This window comes from Pseudorasbora parva, chromosome 21, assembly GCF_024679245.1.
Source record: "Pseudorasbora parva isolate DD20220531a chromosome 21, ASM2467924v1, whole genome shotgun sequence".
Classification (NCBI taxonomy): Eukaryota; Metazoa; Chordata; class Actinopteri; order Cypriniformes; family Gobionidae; genus Pseudorasbora; species Pseudorasbora parva.
The window spans coordinates 39,865,878-39,887,740 of NC_090192.1; the positions used below are offsets into that span (position 1 = coordinate 39,865,878).

The window sequence follows — 21,863 nt, forward strand, 5'->3', positions numbered from 1 at the left end:
CTGCTGCTCCATTGGGCTGTGATTATGGGGCGTGTTTCAACCCAACCAGGAAAGACATCTATTGGATAGACCTACAACCAATCAGAGCAACGGAGCGACGCATAACATTACTTGTCAAACGTCAACAGAGCTCAACTACTGTGTTGCCAAGTCCCCGTTTTTTTCCGCGGGTTGTTTTCTATGTCCGCGGGTTGAAGCAACTATTATGTGATATACAGACCCATTAATGTGAATTTTAGCAGCAACCTTGCCAAAATAACACACATTTTACCCCCTAAACACCATTTTTTCCCAGAGAACCCCCTCGAGAAGCTATTGTTTAAGGCTAGTAGTTGGCGGGTTTTGTTGTAAAAATTTAGCAACATTGCCTGCACACACGCTGGAATAAAAGATCTTTGACGGTGATGAAAAAAAAAAGATTTTAAGGATACAGAGTACCAACACGATCATCATTTCTGAGAGAAATGGTGAAGGTGAATGTAAACAAGCTCTCCGTTTAGGATTTGAACAAATATAACCCAAGCGCCTTTGATGACGTGATGATCGTCTAAAGCCCGCCCTGATGATCTCATTGGTCAGTTTCTGTTCAGGCATAATTACTCCTCTATGGATCAAGTCCAGACCGAACCGCCCGAGCTCAGGTGTTGTGGGCGGGGCTGAGTTCGGCTGCCATCCAGGCTATAATATTACAGTATTTTTAGTCAGAACTCACACATTAAACACATCTAACTAGCTGGATTCAGATGGATTACTCACATCAGAAAGATTGTACAGGTTTATGATGACGGCAATGGAGCGGGATGTTAAGGTTCAAGGGATTTTTTTGTAACCTCTACATACTGAACATGATCGGGTGAAATAAACACTATTTAGTAGCACTTGTTCGCACATGCAATCGCTCTATTTAATGCATTCAAACAAATGTAATCTTACAGTGCTTACAGTTATCTGTATCGGATTTTAAATGAGTAGAAATCTGTAAAACTTTTCAATTTTTCAAACAAAATATGCACTGCAAAAGCAGCAATGATTTTTAACTTTTAATGCTGATAAAGCCTAATAAACTTGGCATGTCTTGGGGAAAAAAAATGTTTGCAATAAACCACGTTTTATTTTATTTGATGCATGTTACAAACCAAACTTTTGTGATACTGCAGAGCTTACTTAAATACTTTGGCCGCAAATTTCCTCGGAGCGAAGACGGAGCGGTGTTTCTGATATCAGTGAGCGAGGAGTGGAGCGGGGAGCGGGAAAGGGTAAACCCGGAGCGGAGCTGGAGCTGGAGCAGAGTGATTATTGAATGCTCAGAGCGTTAAGGGGCGACTGCTGCCGCTCCGCTCACATACTCTGGTGTAAATGCGTGCGCGGCTCAAACCTGTGAAGTATTTGCTGTAGTCTTGCTCGATCCTCTGCGCAGACTCGAACTGCTCTTTGGAATGTTTTTGTGACACTTTATCCCGCAGGTACACGGGGTCTTTCTGCTCCCTGAGTCAATAAAACACACACACACACACACACACACACACACACACTGAGTACAGACACAACTTGTGTCAAACGCATTTGATAGGAGACGCTATTGCAGTCATTGGACGTGCTTACAATTCATGTCTTTTTCATAAAAAACAACTAACTCATGAGAGTCTTGCAAAAATGAATTAGATATTGTGTTGTCAATTAATTCTAAAAATGCAATAGCGTTAAAGCATGAGTTTACTACTTCATAATGAGCATTTCCTAAAAGATTTCCTCACCCCTTCTCATCACAGATGTTCATGTCTTTCTTTCTTCAGTGGAAAAGAAATGAAGTTTTTTAAGGAGAACATTCCAGGATTTTTCTCCTCGTGATGGACTTCAATGGGAACCAACGGCCAGGGGCGTGGGACTGGGGGGATAAAGGGTACTGAGTAACCAGGGCCCGAGGCAGGGGGGGGCCCTTAGAAGTCAGTTTTCTATACATACACATACATGGTACGGGGGCCCAGCAAGATGGTTTGTACCCAGGGCCCAAAATTTGGTGCTACGCCCCTGCCAACGGCTGAAGGTCCAAATCAGTTTCAGAGGAAGAGCTTCAGAGACTCTGATGATCCCAGAGGAATAGAGTCTGATCCAGACAAACCATCGGACATTTTCAAGAAAATACTTTTTAACCTAAATTGCTCATCTTGTGCTGCTCTGTGACACCACGGATGGTTCAAAGGTTCCCATTGAAGTCCATAATGAGGAGAAAAATCCTAGAATGTTTTCCTCAAAAAACTTCATTTCTTTTCCACTGAAGAAAGAAAGACATGAACATCTGGGGTGAGATGGGGTGAGGAAACGATCAGGAAATGTTCATTTTAAAGTGAACTTAAAATTTAGTACTATATAATCAGAGGAAAACAGATGTTCAGGATGAATTGGAGACACATACAGGGTTCCCACTCTTTCTCAGAGATCATTTTCCAGGGGTTTTGCAGGACATTTTCAATTTTACTACAGCAAGAATAAAAGACAACGATCACACCCTTAAGTAATATATATTGCTCTGTAGGTCTTACAAAGTTTTTTAAAAGGTCCTTTTATCTCATGATTCTACATTTTTGTCTCGCAATTGCAAGTTATAACGTCAGAATTGTGAGATATAAACTCGCAGTTCTAAGAAAAAAGTAAGAATTCACAATTCAGACTGTTAGATATTTTTAGATTTATGAGAGAAAATGTTGCAATTACCTTTTTTTGTTTTATTCAGTGGCAAAAAACAAGCTTCCATTATTTATTGCCATGACTTAACTATAAAATCAGTTTAAATATGAGCTCCTAAATCATACATTATGCCAAATCGTTCTCTTTGCCAGCGTCAATATCAAGGGAATCTAAACTCCTGAAAGCATTCCTGAACAGCACACTTTCTGCAACCAACAGGAACTGTTTTGGGCCAGTAATAAACTTTGTTTTTTAACTTTTGAAAAAATTACTTTCCAGGACAACAAGTTTTTCCAGGGTATTTTACATTTTCTCTTATTTTCCATGTGTTTTCCAAGACTGGAAAATTTGTCATCGATTTTCCAGGTCGAGTGGGATCCCTGATATATGAGCATCTAAAGCACGGGTCACCAACTGGCGGACCCCGGTCCGGATCCGGACCGCGAGATGCATCCATCCGGACAGCAAAGCCTTTTGACGTAATGAAATAACTAAATGCCAAATGCGATTTAAAAAATAAATAATAATCACATTTTTATCAGGCAGTTTTGAATCGACTTCTGACAGAAGAGCTGCACGATGGGTGTATCTCTTGTAGCACAGGGTGAAATCAGTATTGTACATGGACGATTTGAGGGAAATATAATATAAATTGAATAAATCGTGCAGCTCGTGGCGTGTCCGTTTTTTCCCGGCTCCCATGTTAACGGGTTAGTTTGCACATTGTTCAGCTCAGCTCAGCCTTTTTAAATGTTATTATTATTATTTACGTTTTTCTCGATTTAAAGGAAGAGTTGAAATAAAGAGATAAAATGTTTCTTGCACTTTTTCATTTTTCCAACACTGGTGGCACTTTATTTTTACCTGTTTGTGTTTCTGGATAATATTGCTAATGATTTTTTACCAGTGCAATTGAAGCACAGAGAGAGCAGAGCTGAAGATAGCCTGCATTTAGTTAGGTAGAGACTATACATGTGAATGAACATGAAACATGAGATTTCTGTTTTGTTTTTTAACCAGGAGGGTTTGTGTTCATTGATTGTTACTGTTCTCAGTTCAGCAGAAAAAGCACTTTAGTTGCTAGTAATGTTGAAATGAATGTATTTTCAGTGCAGATTTAGAGATGAAGGCATTTTTTCATTCATCATATTTTTTGTTAGACATGGCTACTGGTTGAATTAAATATTTTGTACCAACGCAACTTAAACAGAACAACCTCAAAATGAGGTACATTTATTAAAGGATTACCTATTGCTTTAACAATATGAAAAGACATGTTTATCTATATGAGAACATACTATATTTTCTTCAATAAAGACACTTTTTTCAATCTACACTAATTTCTTTAGTCTGGCAAAAAGACATCAATTTATGTTTTTAGGTATATAATTGTCCGGACCTCGGCCAGTGAGGAAGGTTTATTTACTGGACCCCAACAAATTTTTAGTTGAAGACCCCTGATCTAAAGGCAGTCAGCACTCACTTGATCTGCTTGGCGTTTCTGTATCGTATGAAGATGATGATGGGGTAAATGTTGACAACGTGCAGGCGCTCGATGGCGTGAGGAGCGATGTCCAGCAGACAGTGACAGTCCTGAGAGAGAGAGAGAGAGAGAGAGAGAGAGAGAGAGAGAGAGAGAGAGAGAGAGAGAGAGAGAGAGAGAGAGAGAGATGTGAAGAATGAGAACATTTTGAGATAAATATTATGATATTCTATATTTAATAATATATGACTACATACATATATGTATTTTAATATAACTATATTTATTAAATTGCATTTTTATATTATATGTATTGTAGAGTGAGAGAGAAAAAAACACATTTATTAATTATATTTTATGTATTATTATCATATTCTATGTATGTGTGTGAATGTTATATATATACATATACATATATCCACATACATACACACACACACACACACAATATCATATTGTTTATATGTAATATATATATATATATATATATATATATATATATATATATATATATATATATATATATATATATATATATATATATGCATAAATATTGAAAAAGTGAAATAAATGGTTTAAAACCATTAATGAAAATTTCATGAAATGTTTCTATACCAAAAAATGGTATAGAAACATTTCATGAAATTTTCATCACAAATTTCTTAATTTGCTCTTTTTTTTTACATTTGTTACTTTGGATCAAAAATATATCTGATATATTAATAAGAATCAATAAATCCTTTTCAACCCATATTTCTTCTTCTTAATGTTTTCAGATGTTGTAATGGGTTTTCAGATGTTGTAATGGGTTTTTCCTAAAGAGGCTTTGTTGTCTTTAAGCAAAACATAACATATTCATGAAATCTATTCATACTTCTATAAATGGATTCCCTTTCACACTGAAGCGACAGGAAGAGAGTTGCTTCATAAGAGTCTGAGTGTCTCTCACCTTCTCTGTAATTTCCTTAATGGACGCCACAGTCGTCACATCAAAGTGGCCGCTCCTGCGCCTGTAGTCGATGAAGAGACAGTCTTTGACGCCTCGCTCAATGGCCTGCTGGGTCGCCTTCATCCCCTCTGAACAAAACCATGAGCCAGTGAGAAAGAATATGAACCCACAGTCATAATCCACCTAACATGACAACTCAGTCATGGTAGAGTTGCTGAGATGCTTTAAAGGGGCAATGACAGGAGAAATCGAGTGCAGTGTAATGGAGGGTTCACAAAGAAACTTTGGACCCACTTTATATTAGATGGCCTTAACTACTAACTAACATTTAAATGACTAATTTGATACAATGCACTTATTGTGTACATACATGTTTTTACATTGTACTTACATTTTTATAAATACCTGCATGTTATTACATCTGTAATTAATTTCTGTAGTTACATTTATAATGACACTGTTGACACCTCTCTTACACCTAACCCTACCCTTAACCTGACACACACACACCACACCTGTCCCACCTCAATATCAGCAAAAGTGTTTTGCATTACAATATGAACACAATAAGTACATTGCACTATATTTTGATGTAAGTACATAGTAGGTCACCCTAATATAACGTGGGACCGAAACTTTTGTTGACAGATGACGCATCTGATAGCAGCTGCATCCCAAACCGTAAGGAAATTATTTCAGAACGCTTTGTCTATAAATTAAGGCTTTATATGGAGAATGTTTTCAAAATATATTGTTTACTATGCAGTGGCATTAGCCAATCATAACAGTGGCTGTTTACTGACAAGGCTTAAAGGAGCCTCGCCTTAAAAAACAATTGTTTCAGACAAGAGGGATGAAAATGATTGTTTTTCCACATATACACTATATTGCCAAAAGATTTGGAACGCCTGCCTTTACATGCACATGAACATTAATGCCATCCCATTGTTAATTCGTCGGGTTTAATCTGGAGTCGGCCCACCCTCTCTAACACCTTCAGCTCTTCTGGGAAGGCTTTCCTCAAGGTTTAGGAGTGTGTTTATGGGGATTTTTGCCCATTCTTCTAGAAGCTCATTTGTGAGGTCAGGCACTGATGTTGGACGAGAAGGCCTGGCTCTCAGTCTCCGCTCTAATTCATCCCAAAGCTGTTCTATCGGGTTGAGCTCAGGACTCTGTGCAGGCCAGTCAAGTTCCTCCACACCAAACTCCTCATCCATGTCTTTATGGACCGACGCTTTGTGCACTGGAGCGCAGTCATGCTGGGACAGGAAGGGGCCGTCCCTTAACTGTTCTTCCCACAAAGTTGGGAGCATGAAATTGTCCAAAATGTCTTGTTATGCCGTAGTATTAAGATGGTCACGTTATCACGGTACCACGCTTGAGTTCACAGAGCTCCTGAGAGTGACCCATTCTTTCACTAATGTGTGTAGAAGCGTCTGCAATACTGTTGGCAATATAGTGTACATTTGTTTTTGAGCAAAAAATCAATAATTGTATCCCTTTGATCACCAAAATTACATATTTTAATGTAAAAATTTCTTTGTGCCTTAAAATAGCTTGCATGATTGGTTTCAAGGTAGTTTGTGTCGTCAGAAACACCAGCGATTTCAAACAGTGTATTGAGACTTAAAGGTTTTAAAGAGAAAATACTCAGAAATGGTGTTGACTTATTAATTCGCACATGGTTTGTCTTAAAGCATATTAAAACACCACATAGACATATTAAACAACATTGAAAACTTGATATTCACCACGGGAGGACTTAGAAGTGAACCTCAAGGAAAGACATATTAAAACGTCATGACTCCATTCCGTGTCAAACGTGAGTAGATCTCACCAGGTAAACAGCGGCAGTATTTCCCAGGAGCCTCTCTGAGCAGCATGTCTTTGATTGGCTCCACAAGAGGCCCCAGTATCAACACTGGCCTGCGACTGGACGATTCCACTTTCTGCACGCGCTGATACGCCGGACTTACACAGTCTGATAAATCACAAACAGAGTAAATTATAAATAAACCGTGAGGTTTTAGAACAGAGCTCATGTGTGAAGTTTCTCACCCTCCATGTACAGCATGGAGTCTGTGCTGATGGCGTCTGCCGCAGGAGCGTCCCGCGCGTCTTTAGAGCTGCTGCGCTTGTGTTTGAGTTTACGGCGGAAGAACGACCGGCGCGCCGCGGCTGAGAGCGTCTTACCGGAACCGCTCTCGTCCTTTCCGTCTGTTATGCTGTACCGCCGCTGGGAATCTTGATCCATCCTACACACACACACACACACAAATACAACATCATCTTATAAGTAGGGCTGTCAAGCGATTCAAATGTTTAAATCTAATTAATTACACAATATGCCGATTAAATAATCGCATGTAAAATTACCCCCAAAACCTAATTTAAAGTTGTGTAAAATGAGAAATGTGTCAAATAGACACAACGAAAAGTAGCTTTAAAAAAACTAATATTTTTTTGATTCAACATAGAATTTACTAGAACACTCATTTTAATGGAATTTTTATTAATATAAAAATGTTTATTTTTTATTTTTATGAAATTAATACTCAAAACTGCCAGTATGTCTAAATAAGTCATTGAGTCATTCAATCATTTGATTTGTTCTAACGACCGATTCATTCTTGATTTAAGAAAAATGGCTCTCTTTATGAACGAGTCATTGAATCATTGATTCACACTTAAAACACGGATTCATTCAGAAACGAAACACGGCTGTGTTGCTTGGAGACGTACCACAGCTCTACTTTGGCTTTATCGGTCATATTTTCATTAGCAAATTTGAGCAAAAAACAGACAATATTGTGTCTAAAATATAACACAATATTAACTTATTGAACCATTATAAAAACAACATCGCATTTGCATTGTGTGATATTGCGCTTGTTACGTATGTGATATTGCTTAACCATATCAAGATATAATTATAAGACAAAACCTCATACAGGACATCTATGCCATGATATCCTGAATTTTTGGGTCATTCTAACTGCTTTCTGTACGTTTCATCACAGTGAGTTGTTGCCCTGCTTTATGTTCGTCAATCAATTTACAAGCGTAAGATGGACTTCGTAGGTCTGGTGTGGGTGCTCTAAATGCGTTAAAAAAGGTATTATTTGCGTTAAATGCGTAATTTTTCCTAACAACTAATTAATTAAATGAACAACTCTACTTAAAAGATACATACAAACTTTATAATGTGCAGATACATTTTTAAAGGTTTAGTGTGTACATTTAGCAGCATCTAGTGGTGAGGATCCGTATTGCAACCGCTCACTCCTCCCTTATGAAGCACAAGAGAAGCTATGGTGGCTGTCACAGGACAAACGTGTCATCGTCTGAGACAGCAGAGAGCTCTGTAGAGCAGTTTGTCCCTTTAGGGCCACTGTATAAACATGGCGGCACAAAATGGCGACTTCACTGTAAGGGGCCCGTGGTGTGTGTAGATAGAAACGGCTCATTCTAAGGTCATAAAGACGTAACGGTTCATTATGAAAGGTCTTTATACACCACTGAAAACATAGTTACGTATATTATATTGCATTTCTGTCATTAGATCCTCATAAATATTACACACTGCCCCTTTAAACAGTTTGACTCAAGCATTAAAGAAGAATGCATTTTTCATGAAACCAGTGATTATTACATGAATATCACATAAACACATACATGCACTTGCTGGGCACGTGTCCACGCATTAACTTCTGTGCGTTCTCGTCCAGTTGCCATGCCAACCAGTAGCCGAAATTCCCCCTGGGCAGTGTGTCGTCCACGTAGAGAATATCATCCTTCTTGAAACTCAACTCCTGCTCTAAATCTCCGACATGGTCAAATAAAGCCCTGAAAAGACAAACAGAGTAAAGCATCATGCAGCCAGAAGATATAGATGATATAATGTACAGCTTATAATTTGACAATATTTAGTATATATCTTGATATTTACCTTTTTACTCTGATTGTTTTCAGTGAGAGGAAAAAACATCTCAACCAAACTAAAAATGAACTAAAAATAAGACATGTGGGGATTTCACAAGACCAAAGATGTTCATGAAACTAGTGTGGCCTTTATGAAACTTAATGGTCAAATAAAATTGTCAGAAATAATTGTTTATTTTATCGGTCAAAGGAAACAAATTAATTAACCCAGACAGGGTCATGAAGAAAATAAATAAATACGCAAATAAATAAATTTCCCATTTTCTAAGGAGGAAAAATTATTGTGTAGTTTAAAGGCACAATATGTAATTTTTAGGACTGTCAAAATGGCTGAAAAGCTAAATTCTTTCTTAAATATTAGCAAAATTTGAATTCTAAAGGCAATACTTAATGTTAGAGGGAAAAATTACTGTAGTGTCTCCGATGCCCACAAGAGGGCACAAGCCAGCGCAACAAGCAACTGTAAACCAAATCAAGCATCGCATTAGAGCCCTGGGCGGGACTGTTTTCTTCATCCCACTCCCGCCCACCCGCGCCCCCCCAATTTCTGACCATTACCGCCCGCTCCCGCAACGTACGTGTTACACTCCCGCCCGCTTCCGCAAAACTTTGAGAATTTATTCCCGCACAATAATAGAGATGTATTGATTTTGTGTCTTCTCCCGTCCCGCAGGGGGGAAAAAATGCGTTATTTGTATTGATATTATTAAAGAGATTCATGGGGTTGTGTTTCGTTTTCCTGGCCTGCATGTAAAAAACAAAAAACAAAAACAAAAGACAAAACACAATAAGCTACATTCAAATATAATTTCGTTTTTATCAAAAACTTTGCACATAAAAATAGACTGCTTTGCAAAAAAATAATATACATAATATGATAAACTAGACTACATGAAAACTTTGACCGGGGAGAACAGAGCAGGTGTGTCGCCTCAACCCAGACGTGCCGGATTTGTGCCCATTGTAGATGACTTTTGCACATTTGTCACAATGAACAAAGTCCAGCTCCTTTCCATCTTTATCACAAACAATTGAGAAACTTCTCCAAATGTCAGACTTTCCTTGCTTAGCTGTTGTGCTGTAAATACCTCGTTTGAGGTTCTTTTATACATCATCTATTGACATCTCCATCATGGCGCTAGGCAACCTCCCTACTATCCTGCGGTGATTTTTTTAGCCGCCCATTCCCTCCCGCAGCAAAATTCAAACCGCCCGCTCCCGCGAGATTTGCGTTGGGTCCCGCGGGACTCAATCCCAATGCAGCCCTCTACATCACATCTATTATTAAAATGAAATGACATTCACTTTTTGATGATCATTAACTTTTCAAACAATTGTTTTTAAATAAAAATTTTTTTTTTACTAATGATCATGTAAGGAAAATTAGGTAACAAGCGTGCATAAAACTGTAAATGCATCAGTAACCCACGCTTTAACAGACAGCGTAATGAACACAAAAGAAACAATCCATTTCCACTCACTAAACATCTGCATATTGTTAATCAAAAACACAGAACGGTGACCTTGACCTGCAGCGAGTGCTGAGCGTTTTAAATGCTGAGGTGAGGTCAAGTATGTCTTTGCCTGCTGTGCAATATATGGATACATATATAACGTTACCGCATGATTTTTGTCACCAACAGAGAGTATATTCGTCAGCAGAAGCGTATCTTCTCTTTCATTTATATCCATCTTATGCTCTAAAGCCCTGATTGGCTTCTTCTGCACTGCTCTGTGTCCGACTGTATACGCCGCCAAACAATGCGATATCCTTGTGGTTTTTGGCTATTTTAAATCCCAAAATCTTACATATTGTGCCTTTAATCTCTTTATACACAAATATTTGACCACAAAATGCAACAAGTGACCAATCAGAATCGAGATTTCTAGACATGTAATATATAACATTAAACTTTATTATTAATGGAATAATTAAGGAAGGATGATTCTATATTCCAGTCAAAACACACCTGATGTAAAACCCGTCTCCAGGTGCGTCTTTGACCCTCCTGAAGTGTTCGGGTCGGTTCTGGACTCTGAGTACGACGTTCTCCGCAGGTTTTAGGATCTCTAGGTACACCTCCTCAGCGGTTTTATTCTTCAGACTTACTGAGTTACACTGCAAACCGGAAATTGCATCACAACAGGGAAGCATCTTGTTTGAAGCACCTCTAATGCGTGTGATTTTTCTTCTGTACCTCCAGTATCAGATCTCCCGGCTGCAGGCCGTCGGCTCCTCGAGCAGGACTGTCCTCTTCCAGGCTCTCCACAAACACCCCCGTTAGGTTTCCTCCACAGATCTTCAACCCCAGATCCACCTGAGTCTTCCTCAGCACCACCTGCCTCGGCTCCGCATGTTTTCTGCCCTTGCTCTGATCCCTGGCCAATCACAGAGCAGACAGCGCAGTTAAACCAATCAGAGCAGTGGGCGTGTTCACACTTGTGTTTAATGCCACCTTCATAATCACATGCTATCGGAATTATCGTAAATACAATTTTCCGACCTAAAATTTGCACATGAACGCCCTCTGATGTCGTGATTACCACTGGGAAGTTCAAAAATAATTTTGATACCCAAGTTCCCAAGATTGGCGTGGCATAACCGTTAAAAATGGCGGATGGGAGACGAATTTCAGCAAATTTTCTTTTATTTGTTTTTTTCTGCAACAGTTTTATTGTCTTGTCATTAAAGTAGTACATATTTACACAAATTAATAATCATTTGAAGCATTTTGTGTATTTTAAACACACTGAAAATCGCATCTAGTTGACCATCATTCCAGAACAGCGAGCAAGCTGACTATCTAGATAGTGTGGTAAAAGAAGCTATACAATAGAATGTATGGCTGAAAACTATTGCCATTTTAGTCTTTAAGCAGCCTTTATTGTCTACATTATGCCTTTATTGTGAATGTTATTATAAACCATATGCTTTCGTGTTGTGCTGCTATATAGTGTTTGCCAGTGATTCTATGATTTTCTGGGACCGGGGTTTTCTGGGATTCTATGATTTTCTGGGACTGGGATCAAAAAAGTATGAACCAGGTGTCCTCCATGCTTTCCGACAACAAAGTACCTGAACACAACAAGCTCGTAATCATGGATTCTGAAGTGGGAAGTAGGAAACTTCCGATAGCACGTGAAGGCAGCATAATTACCTGACGGCGCTGTGAGGGCTGGATGTGGGCGTGGTCTGTTTGGAGGGCGGGGTCATGGTGCCTTCATCCTGTTCGCTGAGTGTGTCGGGTGTGGAGTGGGAGCTTATGGACGACTCCATCCGGGAGCTGACAGCATTGGTTATACAAGTACATGTGTAAGTATTATGCCATGACTACTTTCAAAAACTGCTTATGGGTGATATGATCGAAATTATTAACCCTGTCATTTTTATGCATCACTCAACCGTGTCAGGGATACACATCACCAAAGAGTAATTAGGCTTGTCACTACACCAAAAGTATGCCATTTCGGTGTCATAATTCACGAATAACTTTAATTTATTTAAATTAGAAAAATTATTAATTTGAATGAATTAGCCTATACAGTACCAGTCAAAAGTTTGGAAATAAGTCTAATGTTTTAGAAAGAAGTCTCACCAAAGCTGCATTGCTTTGATTAAAAATATAGTAAAAAATAGTGTAATATTCCTCCAGTGTAAATCATCTGTTCTCTGTGTGAATATATAGTAAAGTGTGATTTATTCCTGTGATCAAAGCTGAATTTATCATCATTACTCCAGTCTTCAGAGTCACATGATCCTTCACTAATCATTCTCAGATGAGGATTTATTATCAATGTTGGAGGCAGTTGTGCAGCTATAAAAAATTTGGGAACCTGTGATACTTTTAGCAGGATTCATTCATAAAAAAAACAGCATTTATTAAAAATATTAATATTTTTTGTCACACTGAAGACTGGAGTAATGATGCTCAAAATCCAGCTTTGATCACAGAAATAAATAATATTTTAAAGTATGTTGATGGATGGATGGATGGATGGATGGATGGATGGATGGATGGATGGATGGATGGATGGATGGATGGATGGATGGATGGATGGATGGATGGATGGATGGATGGATGGATGGATGGATGGATGGATGGATGGATGGATGGATGGATGGATGGATGGATGGATGGATGGGAGTACACTCACACACTCAACTGCCAGATCTTTGGTTTTTAATTTTGTTTAAACTATATCTATATATGTAACTATATCATCCTGCTCTTCATATAAAGTTGTATATATAGGAGTGTCCACCTTTACCTGCATACATACAGTAGACTCATGTAAAGCAATATATAGCCTACAATATTATCTACTACTATACAGCAAATCGCAACTCCTTGTTTGCTTGAATTTTTACAAAATGTAAACTGTATTAACACCCATCTCTAATCTGCTAAATTTGCCTTGCCATGTCAGGACTCTGTAAGCACAGAGTCACATGTATTGTGTGTGTGTGAGTGTGTGTACCTAGAGCGAGAGTGATTGCCCAGCTGGTACATGTGTGGGTTGTACTGTGCCAGTATGGTGATGGTGTCACACTGCTGCCCAATGATGAGTCTCGCCTGCTGCTCTGTGGCGTTCCTGAGATTAATGCCGTTAAACTATAGAGAGACAAGAAAGAGATTTACATGTGTTTCGCTTAAAGGAAGCTCTTTATTTCGCAGTGTTTTCTAACGCACCTCCAGCAGCTGATCTCCAAATTCCAGGTGGTGCTGCTGAGCAATGCTTCCCCCCGTTACTTTGGAAACAAAAATGCCCCCATTCTCCCCACCCACGATGGAGATGCCCAGAGGCTCCACCCCTTTGGGAATAGTGACACATCGTGGCTCTTCTATGTACGGCCTGAAATGCAAAAACACACAATATGAGCCACCATCTATCCAACAAAACCAAAATAATCTAATAGTTATGACATGTACAGTACACACACGCATCCATTTTCAGATATGTACAAAACTTAGGGATGCATGATATATCAGCCCGATAAGAAAATGTGTCTTATACATTAAAGCTGATAAATAATGTATTATTTCCTCCAGCTGAGACAGTTCAGATGCACACTGCAAATTCGGTTCAGTGCAACATGTGCAGCGCAGGTCTGTCAAATCGGCAACAGAAAATTATAACAAGAACATCATAATTGTGTGCTTGAGTCATGGCTTTAATGGTGAGACTTTTGTTTTTTTGTAATCAGGCTCTCAAAAATTATATAAAAATTTGGATATGACCAATTTATTGGTTATCGGCTATCAAATATAAAGAATTATCGGTATCGGCCAAAATGTTCATATCTGTGCATCCCTAACAGTTGCTGTGTGATCTATCAAAATATTTCAGGTTCAATTTGAGCTTTATAGATATTAATCTGTGACAATCCATCACACAACACAAAAAAATATTTTTGACTCATTGCTCAGTTTGTAAAAAGCCACAGACTTGAGCTCAAAGCCATAAAAACGTCTGCCAAATGAAATAAAAAGTAAGTGTAAATGAATTAATAATAAACTTAAGTTTTGTAGGGTATGCTATAAATTATGCACAAAAAGTTATTATTTAAACATTACATTCTACACAAAAAACAACATTTAAACCACAGGTTAAAGGTTAAAATCACTCAAATAAAAAGTACAATAATCTAGGGATGTCACACGAATAATCAAGATTAATCATTTCCAAATTAAAAGTTTGTGTTCACATAATATGTGTGTGTGTATATATATATATATATATATATATATATATATATATATATATATATATATATATATATATATATATATATATATATATATATATATATATTTAAATAAACATACATACATACTTAAGAAATATCGACTGGCATATCTTTTCTGTGCACAGCGCACAGATGTGATTAATCAATAATTTGTTGACAATTAAAATGATACGTTTTTTTTCGTGATTAGTTGTAAATGTCACAGAAGCTTTCGACTGTGCACTCCTTTAAATGGTATGCATTTATAGAGACCCATAGAAAGAGGAACGAAAAGTACATTAAACAGCAAAAACTGAACCTATTGTAATTGAGAATGAAGTTTGTTCGTATTTGTGTTCTCACTGCGTAGTGAACAAACCTCAGGATCCGTAAAGATGCAAACCACGATCTCTGAGCTCGAGAAAGCTTCAGGTTAGACCTGTTACGCAACACACATCTGAAGCAGGAAGGAGAGAAGGGAGAGAAATGGGGCAGAAGAGCAGACAGACTAGAAAAGGGTCAAGCAGATTTGAGATAAATAGACTGTGAGAGGAAGACAGGCTGAAGAGGAGGAGAACGGCCCAAACTACTGCCTGACACAAGATAAGGAAAAAAGGCACCATATTTACTGACCCTCATGCTTTTATAAACACGTATGACATATTAACTTCCGTGAAACTCAAATGAGGTTTAAGAGCTTCTATGAATGTGTATGAAGTGAATAAAGACTTCAATTTTAAGTGTTTTTAACATTCACTATATTAGCAAAAGTATTGGTACACCCAATAATGATGAATCGCACTTCTCTGTCTGCCAATCCCTTGGACGAGTCCGGGTTTGGCGGTTGCCAGGAGAACGGGAATTGCCTGACTGCATTGTGCCAATTGTAAAGTTTGGTGGAAGGGGGATTACTGGGTGGGGTTGTTTTTCATGGGTTGTGCTTGGCCCCTTAGTTCAAGTAAAAGGAACTCTTAATACTTCAGCATACCAAGACATTTTGGACTATTTCATGCTCCTAAGTTTGTGAGAACAGTTTGTGGACGGCCCCTTCCTGTCCCACATGACTGCGCTCCAGTGCACAAAGCGTCGGTCCATAAAGACATGGATGAGGAGTTTGGTGTGGAGGAACTTGACTGGCCTGCACAGAGTCCTGAGCTCAACCCGATAGAACAGCTTTGGGATGAATTAGAGCGGAGACTGAGAGCCAGGCCTTCTCGTCCAACATCAGTGCCTGACCTCACAAATGAGCTTCTAGAAGAATGGGCAAAAATCCCCATAAACACACTCCTAAACCTTGAGGAAAGCCTTCCCAGAAGAGCTGGAGCTGTTAGAGAGGGTGGGCCGACTCCATATTAAACCCTACGGATTAACAATGGGATGGCATTAAAGTTCATGTGCATGTAAAGGCAGGCGTCCCAAAACTTTTGGCAATATAGTGTATATCATATAATTTGAGTAGACTTGCAATACACTGCAAGTCATATGGACTATTGTTATAATCCTATAAAGCGCTGAATTGAAAAGAATTATGAGCGACTGGTTTGAAACATCATGTGGGTGAGTAAACGATGACAGAACATACTTTTTAAAACATTTCTATTTTCTACCTGTCCCGTCTCCTGTCTATTGGCACAGGGCTGACTGACAGCCGGGTCTGGGCGGAGATGGAGCCCTGTGATTGGCTGCTGGTGAAGGAGGCGGCATCCAGAGGAGAGAGGGGAGGAGTTACGAGACTTGGGCTGCTGCAGTCAGAGTGGGATAGTGATCCTGAAACACACAACAACTTTTTAAGCGTCCTTAATGTTTTGATTTATTGTACACCAATCACCCCCGCAACAGCACAGGAAGTGTGTTGACTACATGTAATGGTATAAATCAGATTTTTATGAGAGATGAGCACCTCTGTCAACAGATCGTGCATAGCGAGGGGTGGAGGGAATCTTAATGCGCTGCTCACGGTACTGAGACAAACCTACAGACATAAACACCAACAGAATCATCGTCAATCACACAAGACCATTTATCAACAGTTACATCATTTAGATCAACAGTTATTGACTACAGACGTGAGATAACCAATCACAGAAGCATATTTTATACTGATTGCATTCATCGATGTTTGATTAATCAATATAGATTTTTTTATGAATGGCAAATCACTCACAACAGATTTTATCACTAATTAAATTTAAATTATCAACAGGGGTGCAAACTCATCACAGTGCAAAAGGTGACAAACCTAAAAAATATATATATTATTACTAAAATATTTTGAGTTTAATAAATTATTTAAAAAAAAACCTGTATTAATGCTTTATTATATATTCCATTATTTATTATATATTAAATTGTTTATTAAATATATTTTATAGTAATAGTATTATACAATGAAATATATATTTTTTGTATTATTATTATTATCATAATTATTATTATTAATAATAATAGTTGTTTTGTAAAATAAAATAGAATTACTACATTAATTTATTTTATTAAATGATAAATCCACTGTAAAAATAGAGGACTTAATAGTAATAATAATAATAATTATTATTATTATTATAATAATAATGGGTAAAATAAAACAATATTATTATTATTAAAATATCATTTTATTAACTTTTTTTAAATTATAGAAATTAGGCAAATAAATAAATGAATATAGGAATAATACTATTGTGCTGTAAAATAAAAAAGAGCATTACAAAAAATGCTAATAATAATTTTACTTTATTAAACAACATTTTAATGTTTTTGCTTTCAAATGTTAGCCTTTTATTTTGGCTGATCTTAAAAGATCTTAAAGGAATTGTATGTAAGAAATGTATTTCAGTTAATCATAAAATGGCCCTGATATGTGACTAGACATTAAGAAATCATGTTCATTTCAAAGACTTCTATCACTGACAACAGTAGTCCGGCCAGGATATTGTCATTATAAAGTTGTTGTTGCAGCCCTCAACTGATGTTGACATGTTGTGTTTTGGCCTGAAACTCCGCCCTCCATCTATCGACCAATCACGAAGTCAGTAGTGTTTGGGGTTGCCAGATCTGCTCTAGTTACCACAGCTGAAGCTACAAACGTTCCTGCTAATCCTGCAGCCAATCTGGCAACCTCGAGTCAGGGGGAAGGGGGATACACCGCTCTACAGTCATTTGAAAGTGATTCCAGTACCAGTTTGGGCCACAATCTTACATACACTTCCTTTAAAGCTTCTTTATTGTTGGCAAGTGGCAATTACTGCAAACATCAGGGAACAGTGACTGTTTTATGAGCGAGAGGCGGTAGTGCATGTGTTTTGGTGTTCGGGGTACAGACCCAGTCTTGCGCTGGAGGGCAGGGAGTTGGTGTTGTGCTGTCCTGAGCCGCGAGGGCCGTCGAAGAGTTCACCGGAGCACTTGTGGTTGAGATCCACACTCCATCGGCCCTGGTGCTGCGGACTGCGGTCGAGAACACAAACAGATTCACCGACTCACATCGGGACACACGCAATACATCATGGAGTGTGTGTTTGTGCGTGTACCTGACTTGAGTGTATGTGTGTGCTGGAACTGAAGGAGAGTTAGTGGTTTTGACACAGTGACTCCAGGCCGTGTACACTGGGTTCCTCATGACTGCAGTGACAGCAGGGTATGGAGACAGCGTTCTGGGAGAAGTGTCTAGACACACACAAACACACAAATAGACGTTTTTGACATTGCTCACACAGTCCGATTTCACGGTACAGAAAAAAGCATCGTGAACATCTACTTTAATGTTCTACGTTTTCATTTTAGCCTCAACTATTCCTTTAAAAGAACACTCCACCGTTTTTAGAAATAGGGCTTATTCAACTTCTTTCCTACATTTATATATCTGGGCAAATGCATTTTTGTCTCAGTGCATGCATTGTTTTAGTTTGGCAGGGTCGCCGCTAGCTTAGCTTAGCATAATGAATGGAATCCTATGTTGCCAGCTAGCATGTCCCGAGTAAAAGTGATCCAAAAAAAAACCTCACTTAATTACTTCTTGTGGCCTGCGTATTCACAACCAGTACAAATAGCGATGCAGTTTAAGACTAGGTGATTTCCTAGGCAGATATTGATTTGGGACTATATTATGAGAGACAATATTACAAGAGAGAACTGCTGTGGATGGAGCTGTAGCGCTTGTACTCACTACTTTCTCTCTCTTCACTGCTCTGTGCAGGAGAATAAATATTGATCATCCGCATTCTGAGTTTCGTGCTTTGAAGGGTGGGACAAACCGGGCCAGAGCGAAATTACAATGGTCACACATGCACTGAGACAAAAATGCATTTGCCCACATATCTAAATGTAGGAAAGAAGTTGAATAAGCCCTATTTCTAAAATCGGTGGACGGTTTCTTTAAATTAATATGGTTGTGCAGGTGTTTTTGGTGTCAAACTCACGTGCTTGAAATGGTGAGAAGCCTGAACTATGACGATTCGAACGGAAAGGAGAGAAGCGGACCAGATCCACAGGCTCAGGAGACTGCTCGTCATGAGAGAAGCTCTGCAGCAGACCAAAAGAAAAAGATTTTTAAAAAAGTCAGTGGGATGAACTATGGGTTGATTAGTTGCGACTAGTTGATTAGTACTTGAGTGGGACAGGCATGTTAAAGCATGAGTTCACTTCAAAATGAACATTTCCTGATAAGTTTCCTCACCCCATCTCATCCCAGATGCTCCTGTCTTTCTTTCTTTCTTCAGTGGAAAAGAAATGAAGTTTTTTAAGGAAAACATTCCAGCATTTTTCTCCTCATAATGGACTTCAATGGGAACAGAGGAAGAGCTTCAGAGGCTCTGATGATCCCAGAGGAATAGAGTCTGATACTGACAAACCATCGGACATTTACAAGAAAATATAAAATGCTCATCTTGCGCTGCTTTGCAACACCACGGTTTGTAATCATGTTGGAAAGGTCAAGCTAGACTAGGCCAGAAGTCCCACCCCCGTGTTTACAAAGCGCTCATGTGAAGACTAATACACAAATACTTTAGCAAAGAAACTCCATCTCCAACTTCAAAAATGTCCGACATTGTTGTTTAACCTTTTTTGCTAAAAGATGTTGTATTAGTCTTCACAGGAGCGCTTTGTAAACACCGGGCTGGACTTCTGCCCTAGTCTGTATTGCAGAGCAAAGCAAGATGAGCAATTTAGGTTAAAAAGTATATAATTTTAGTTTCATAAAATGTCCGATAGTTTGTCTGTATCAGACTCTATTCCTCTGGGATCATCAGAGTCTCTGAAGCTCTTCCTCTGAAACTGATTTGGACCTTCAGCCGTTGGTTCCCATTGAAGTCCATTATGAGGTGAAAAATCCTGGAATGTTCTCCTCAAAAAACGTAATTTCTTTTCCAGTAAAGAAAGATAGACTTGAACATCTGGGCAAACTTCAAACTGACAAACTTCTCTACAGAGCGCTAGTCACTCTCTGCTGTCTCTGACGACGACATCTTTGTCCTGTGACGACCACCGTAGTTTCTCTATGTGCTTTGTAAGGGAGGAGTGAGTGATGGACGGTTGCAATTTACCACCTCACCGCTGGAAAATTTACACACTGCACCTTTAAAACATATAATGCAATGCAATACATTGATGATTGCAAGATAATAATAAACGTGTTTAAAACAAATAAACCTTTCTCAAAAGCCTGATGATCATATTTGATACTCATATTTGATGATGTTTGGATAATCAAGTAAACCCGAGATGCTTTAGTCCAGTTAAAATACTAAAAATATCAAAGCTATTCAAAGCTGAACTTGATAAAAATCAGTTCAGATTTGATAGCAGAAAGACACGTGAAGCACAAGCTGAAGGTGGATGTTTGTACAATAATGCTTGAGGACATTTACTTGCTTAAAAAGTCTAAACTATACACTGTAGTGGATTGCGTGCGACAGGTTTATCAGCATTTAGGCCACATATTTACACTCCCTTACGAAACAAAAATATATTGCAATATATTTGAAAATATCATGCAATATATTCACATATATGGGATTTAATATTTATACTTTCCAATATATTGCAATATATTGAAAGCGGCAATCATTTGTATATTTTGCAATATATTGCATGAATATATAATATATTTTATAATACCATCAATATATTATTCCATATATTAAAATATATTTCAAGAAAATATATTGGTAAATATATTTTCCTTTCGTAAGGGCTGCATGTTTCAAGTGACCCCATTCCGATTTTTCCCTCTCACGTGGCACAAATCGGATGACATATGAATGTGTAAGCAGTAGGCCTGTCGCGATAGTTGATAAATCAATTAATCGCACGATAAAAAAAATGAGCTCGATAATTTTTCCGGCTACTGCACACGCTCGTCCGTTTGGGGAGATGTTTATGCTCGACGAGCAGACCGGGTGCGGCGTGATGAGACGTCATTCTCGGCCAGCAGATTCATCTGGAACTCGTGGCTCTTTGGTTGCGGAGCCACACGCAGTTACGAAATTTGACGTGCACAAAGGCAAGCAAAACGGGGTCTCGCGCACTCTGCGTCAACGTCATTTTTGCCGCGCGCACCCTCGCCCTCGAGCGGACGCGTCGCGTATAAACAAGGCTTAAAGCTACACTGAAGTTTGATAAACGCAAGTTAATTCTTCAGTTCAATCTTTGTGTGCTAAAGGCCCATGAGTTCCTGTAGAGATAGCAACACACATTCTCCTTTTTTTGCCAAATAAATGAAAAGCATGTCATCAATGTCTTCTCTCTCGCTGTATCAAAATATCACTTTCCTCAGAGATGGTCAAGTTCAGTTTGTGCATGGTTAGGCTATTATAAAACAATTTTTTTTAATACTGTATCCTAAATTGTGGATAATTAATATATCATATGCTGAAGTACATATCTGGATTAAAAGAAAAAAAACAACAAGAACCGTACAGAACGGAAAACTGTGATACGAACCGAACCGTGGGTTTAGTGAACCGTGCCGCCCCTAAAATGCTCCTAAAACACAATCATCCGCTGCAGTTTTCATCCATTTGATTTATTGGTTTTGGTACTTATTTAAATGTTTTTTTTTAAACAGACTGAGAGTCCATGCT

At 38.4% G+C, this 21,863-nt stretch overlaps 1 protein-coding gene across 5 annotated transcripts in view; it reads right to left on the reverse strand.

Annotated features, from left to right (window-relative positions):
- Window positions 1-21,863, reverse strand: part of dlg5b.1 (discs, large homolog 5b (Drosophila), tandem duplicate 1) — a 65,735-nt gene that overhangs the window by 5,480 nt on the left and 38,392 nt on the right. For 3 of the 5 annotated variants that reach the window (XM_067430257.1, XM_067430256.1, XM_067430259.1), the window contains exons 17-33: window positions 19,200-19,302; window positions 18,312-18,447; window positions 18,107-18,228; window positions 16,688-16,759; window positions 16,395-16,554; window positions 15,167-15,244; window positions 13,751-13,913; window positions 13,539-13,672; window positions 12,218-12,343; window positions 11,258-11,438; window positions 11,030-11,178; window positions 8,793-8,963; window positions 7,176-7,372; window positions 6,955-7,098; window positions 5,118-5,245; window positions 4,169-4,278; window positions 1,376-1,485 (exon numbers count right to left, since the gene is read on the reverse strand). In XM_067430257.1, coding sequence (XP_067286358.1) covers window positions 1,376-1,485; window positions 4,169-4,278; window positions 5,118-5,245; window positions 6,955-7,098; window positions 7,176-7,372; window positions 8,793-8,963; window positions 11,030-11,178; window positions 11,258-11,438; window positions 12,218-12,343; window positions 13,539-13,672; window positions 13,751-13,913; window positions 15,167-15,244; window positions 16,395-16,554; window positions 16,688-16,759; window positions 18,107-18,228; window positions 18,312-18,447; window positions 19,200-19,302 — 2,284 coding nt within the window. The remainder of the gene's footprint in view (window positions 1-1,375; window positions 1,486-4,168; window positions 4,279-5,117; window positions 5,246-6,954; window positions 7,099-7,175; window positions 7,373-8,792; window positions 8,964-11,029; window positions 11,179-11,257; window positions 11,439-12,217; window positions 12,344-13,538; window positions 13,673-13,750; window positions 13,914-15,166; window positions 15,245-16,394; window positions 16,555-16,687; window positions 16,760-18,106; window positions 18,229-18,311; window positions 18,448-19,199; window positions 19,303-21,863) is intronic. The other 2 variants (XM_067430260.1, XM_067430258.1) reach the window with 1 other exon arrangement.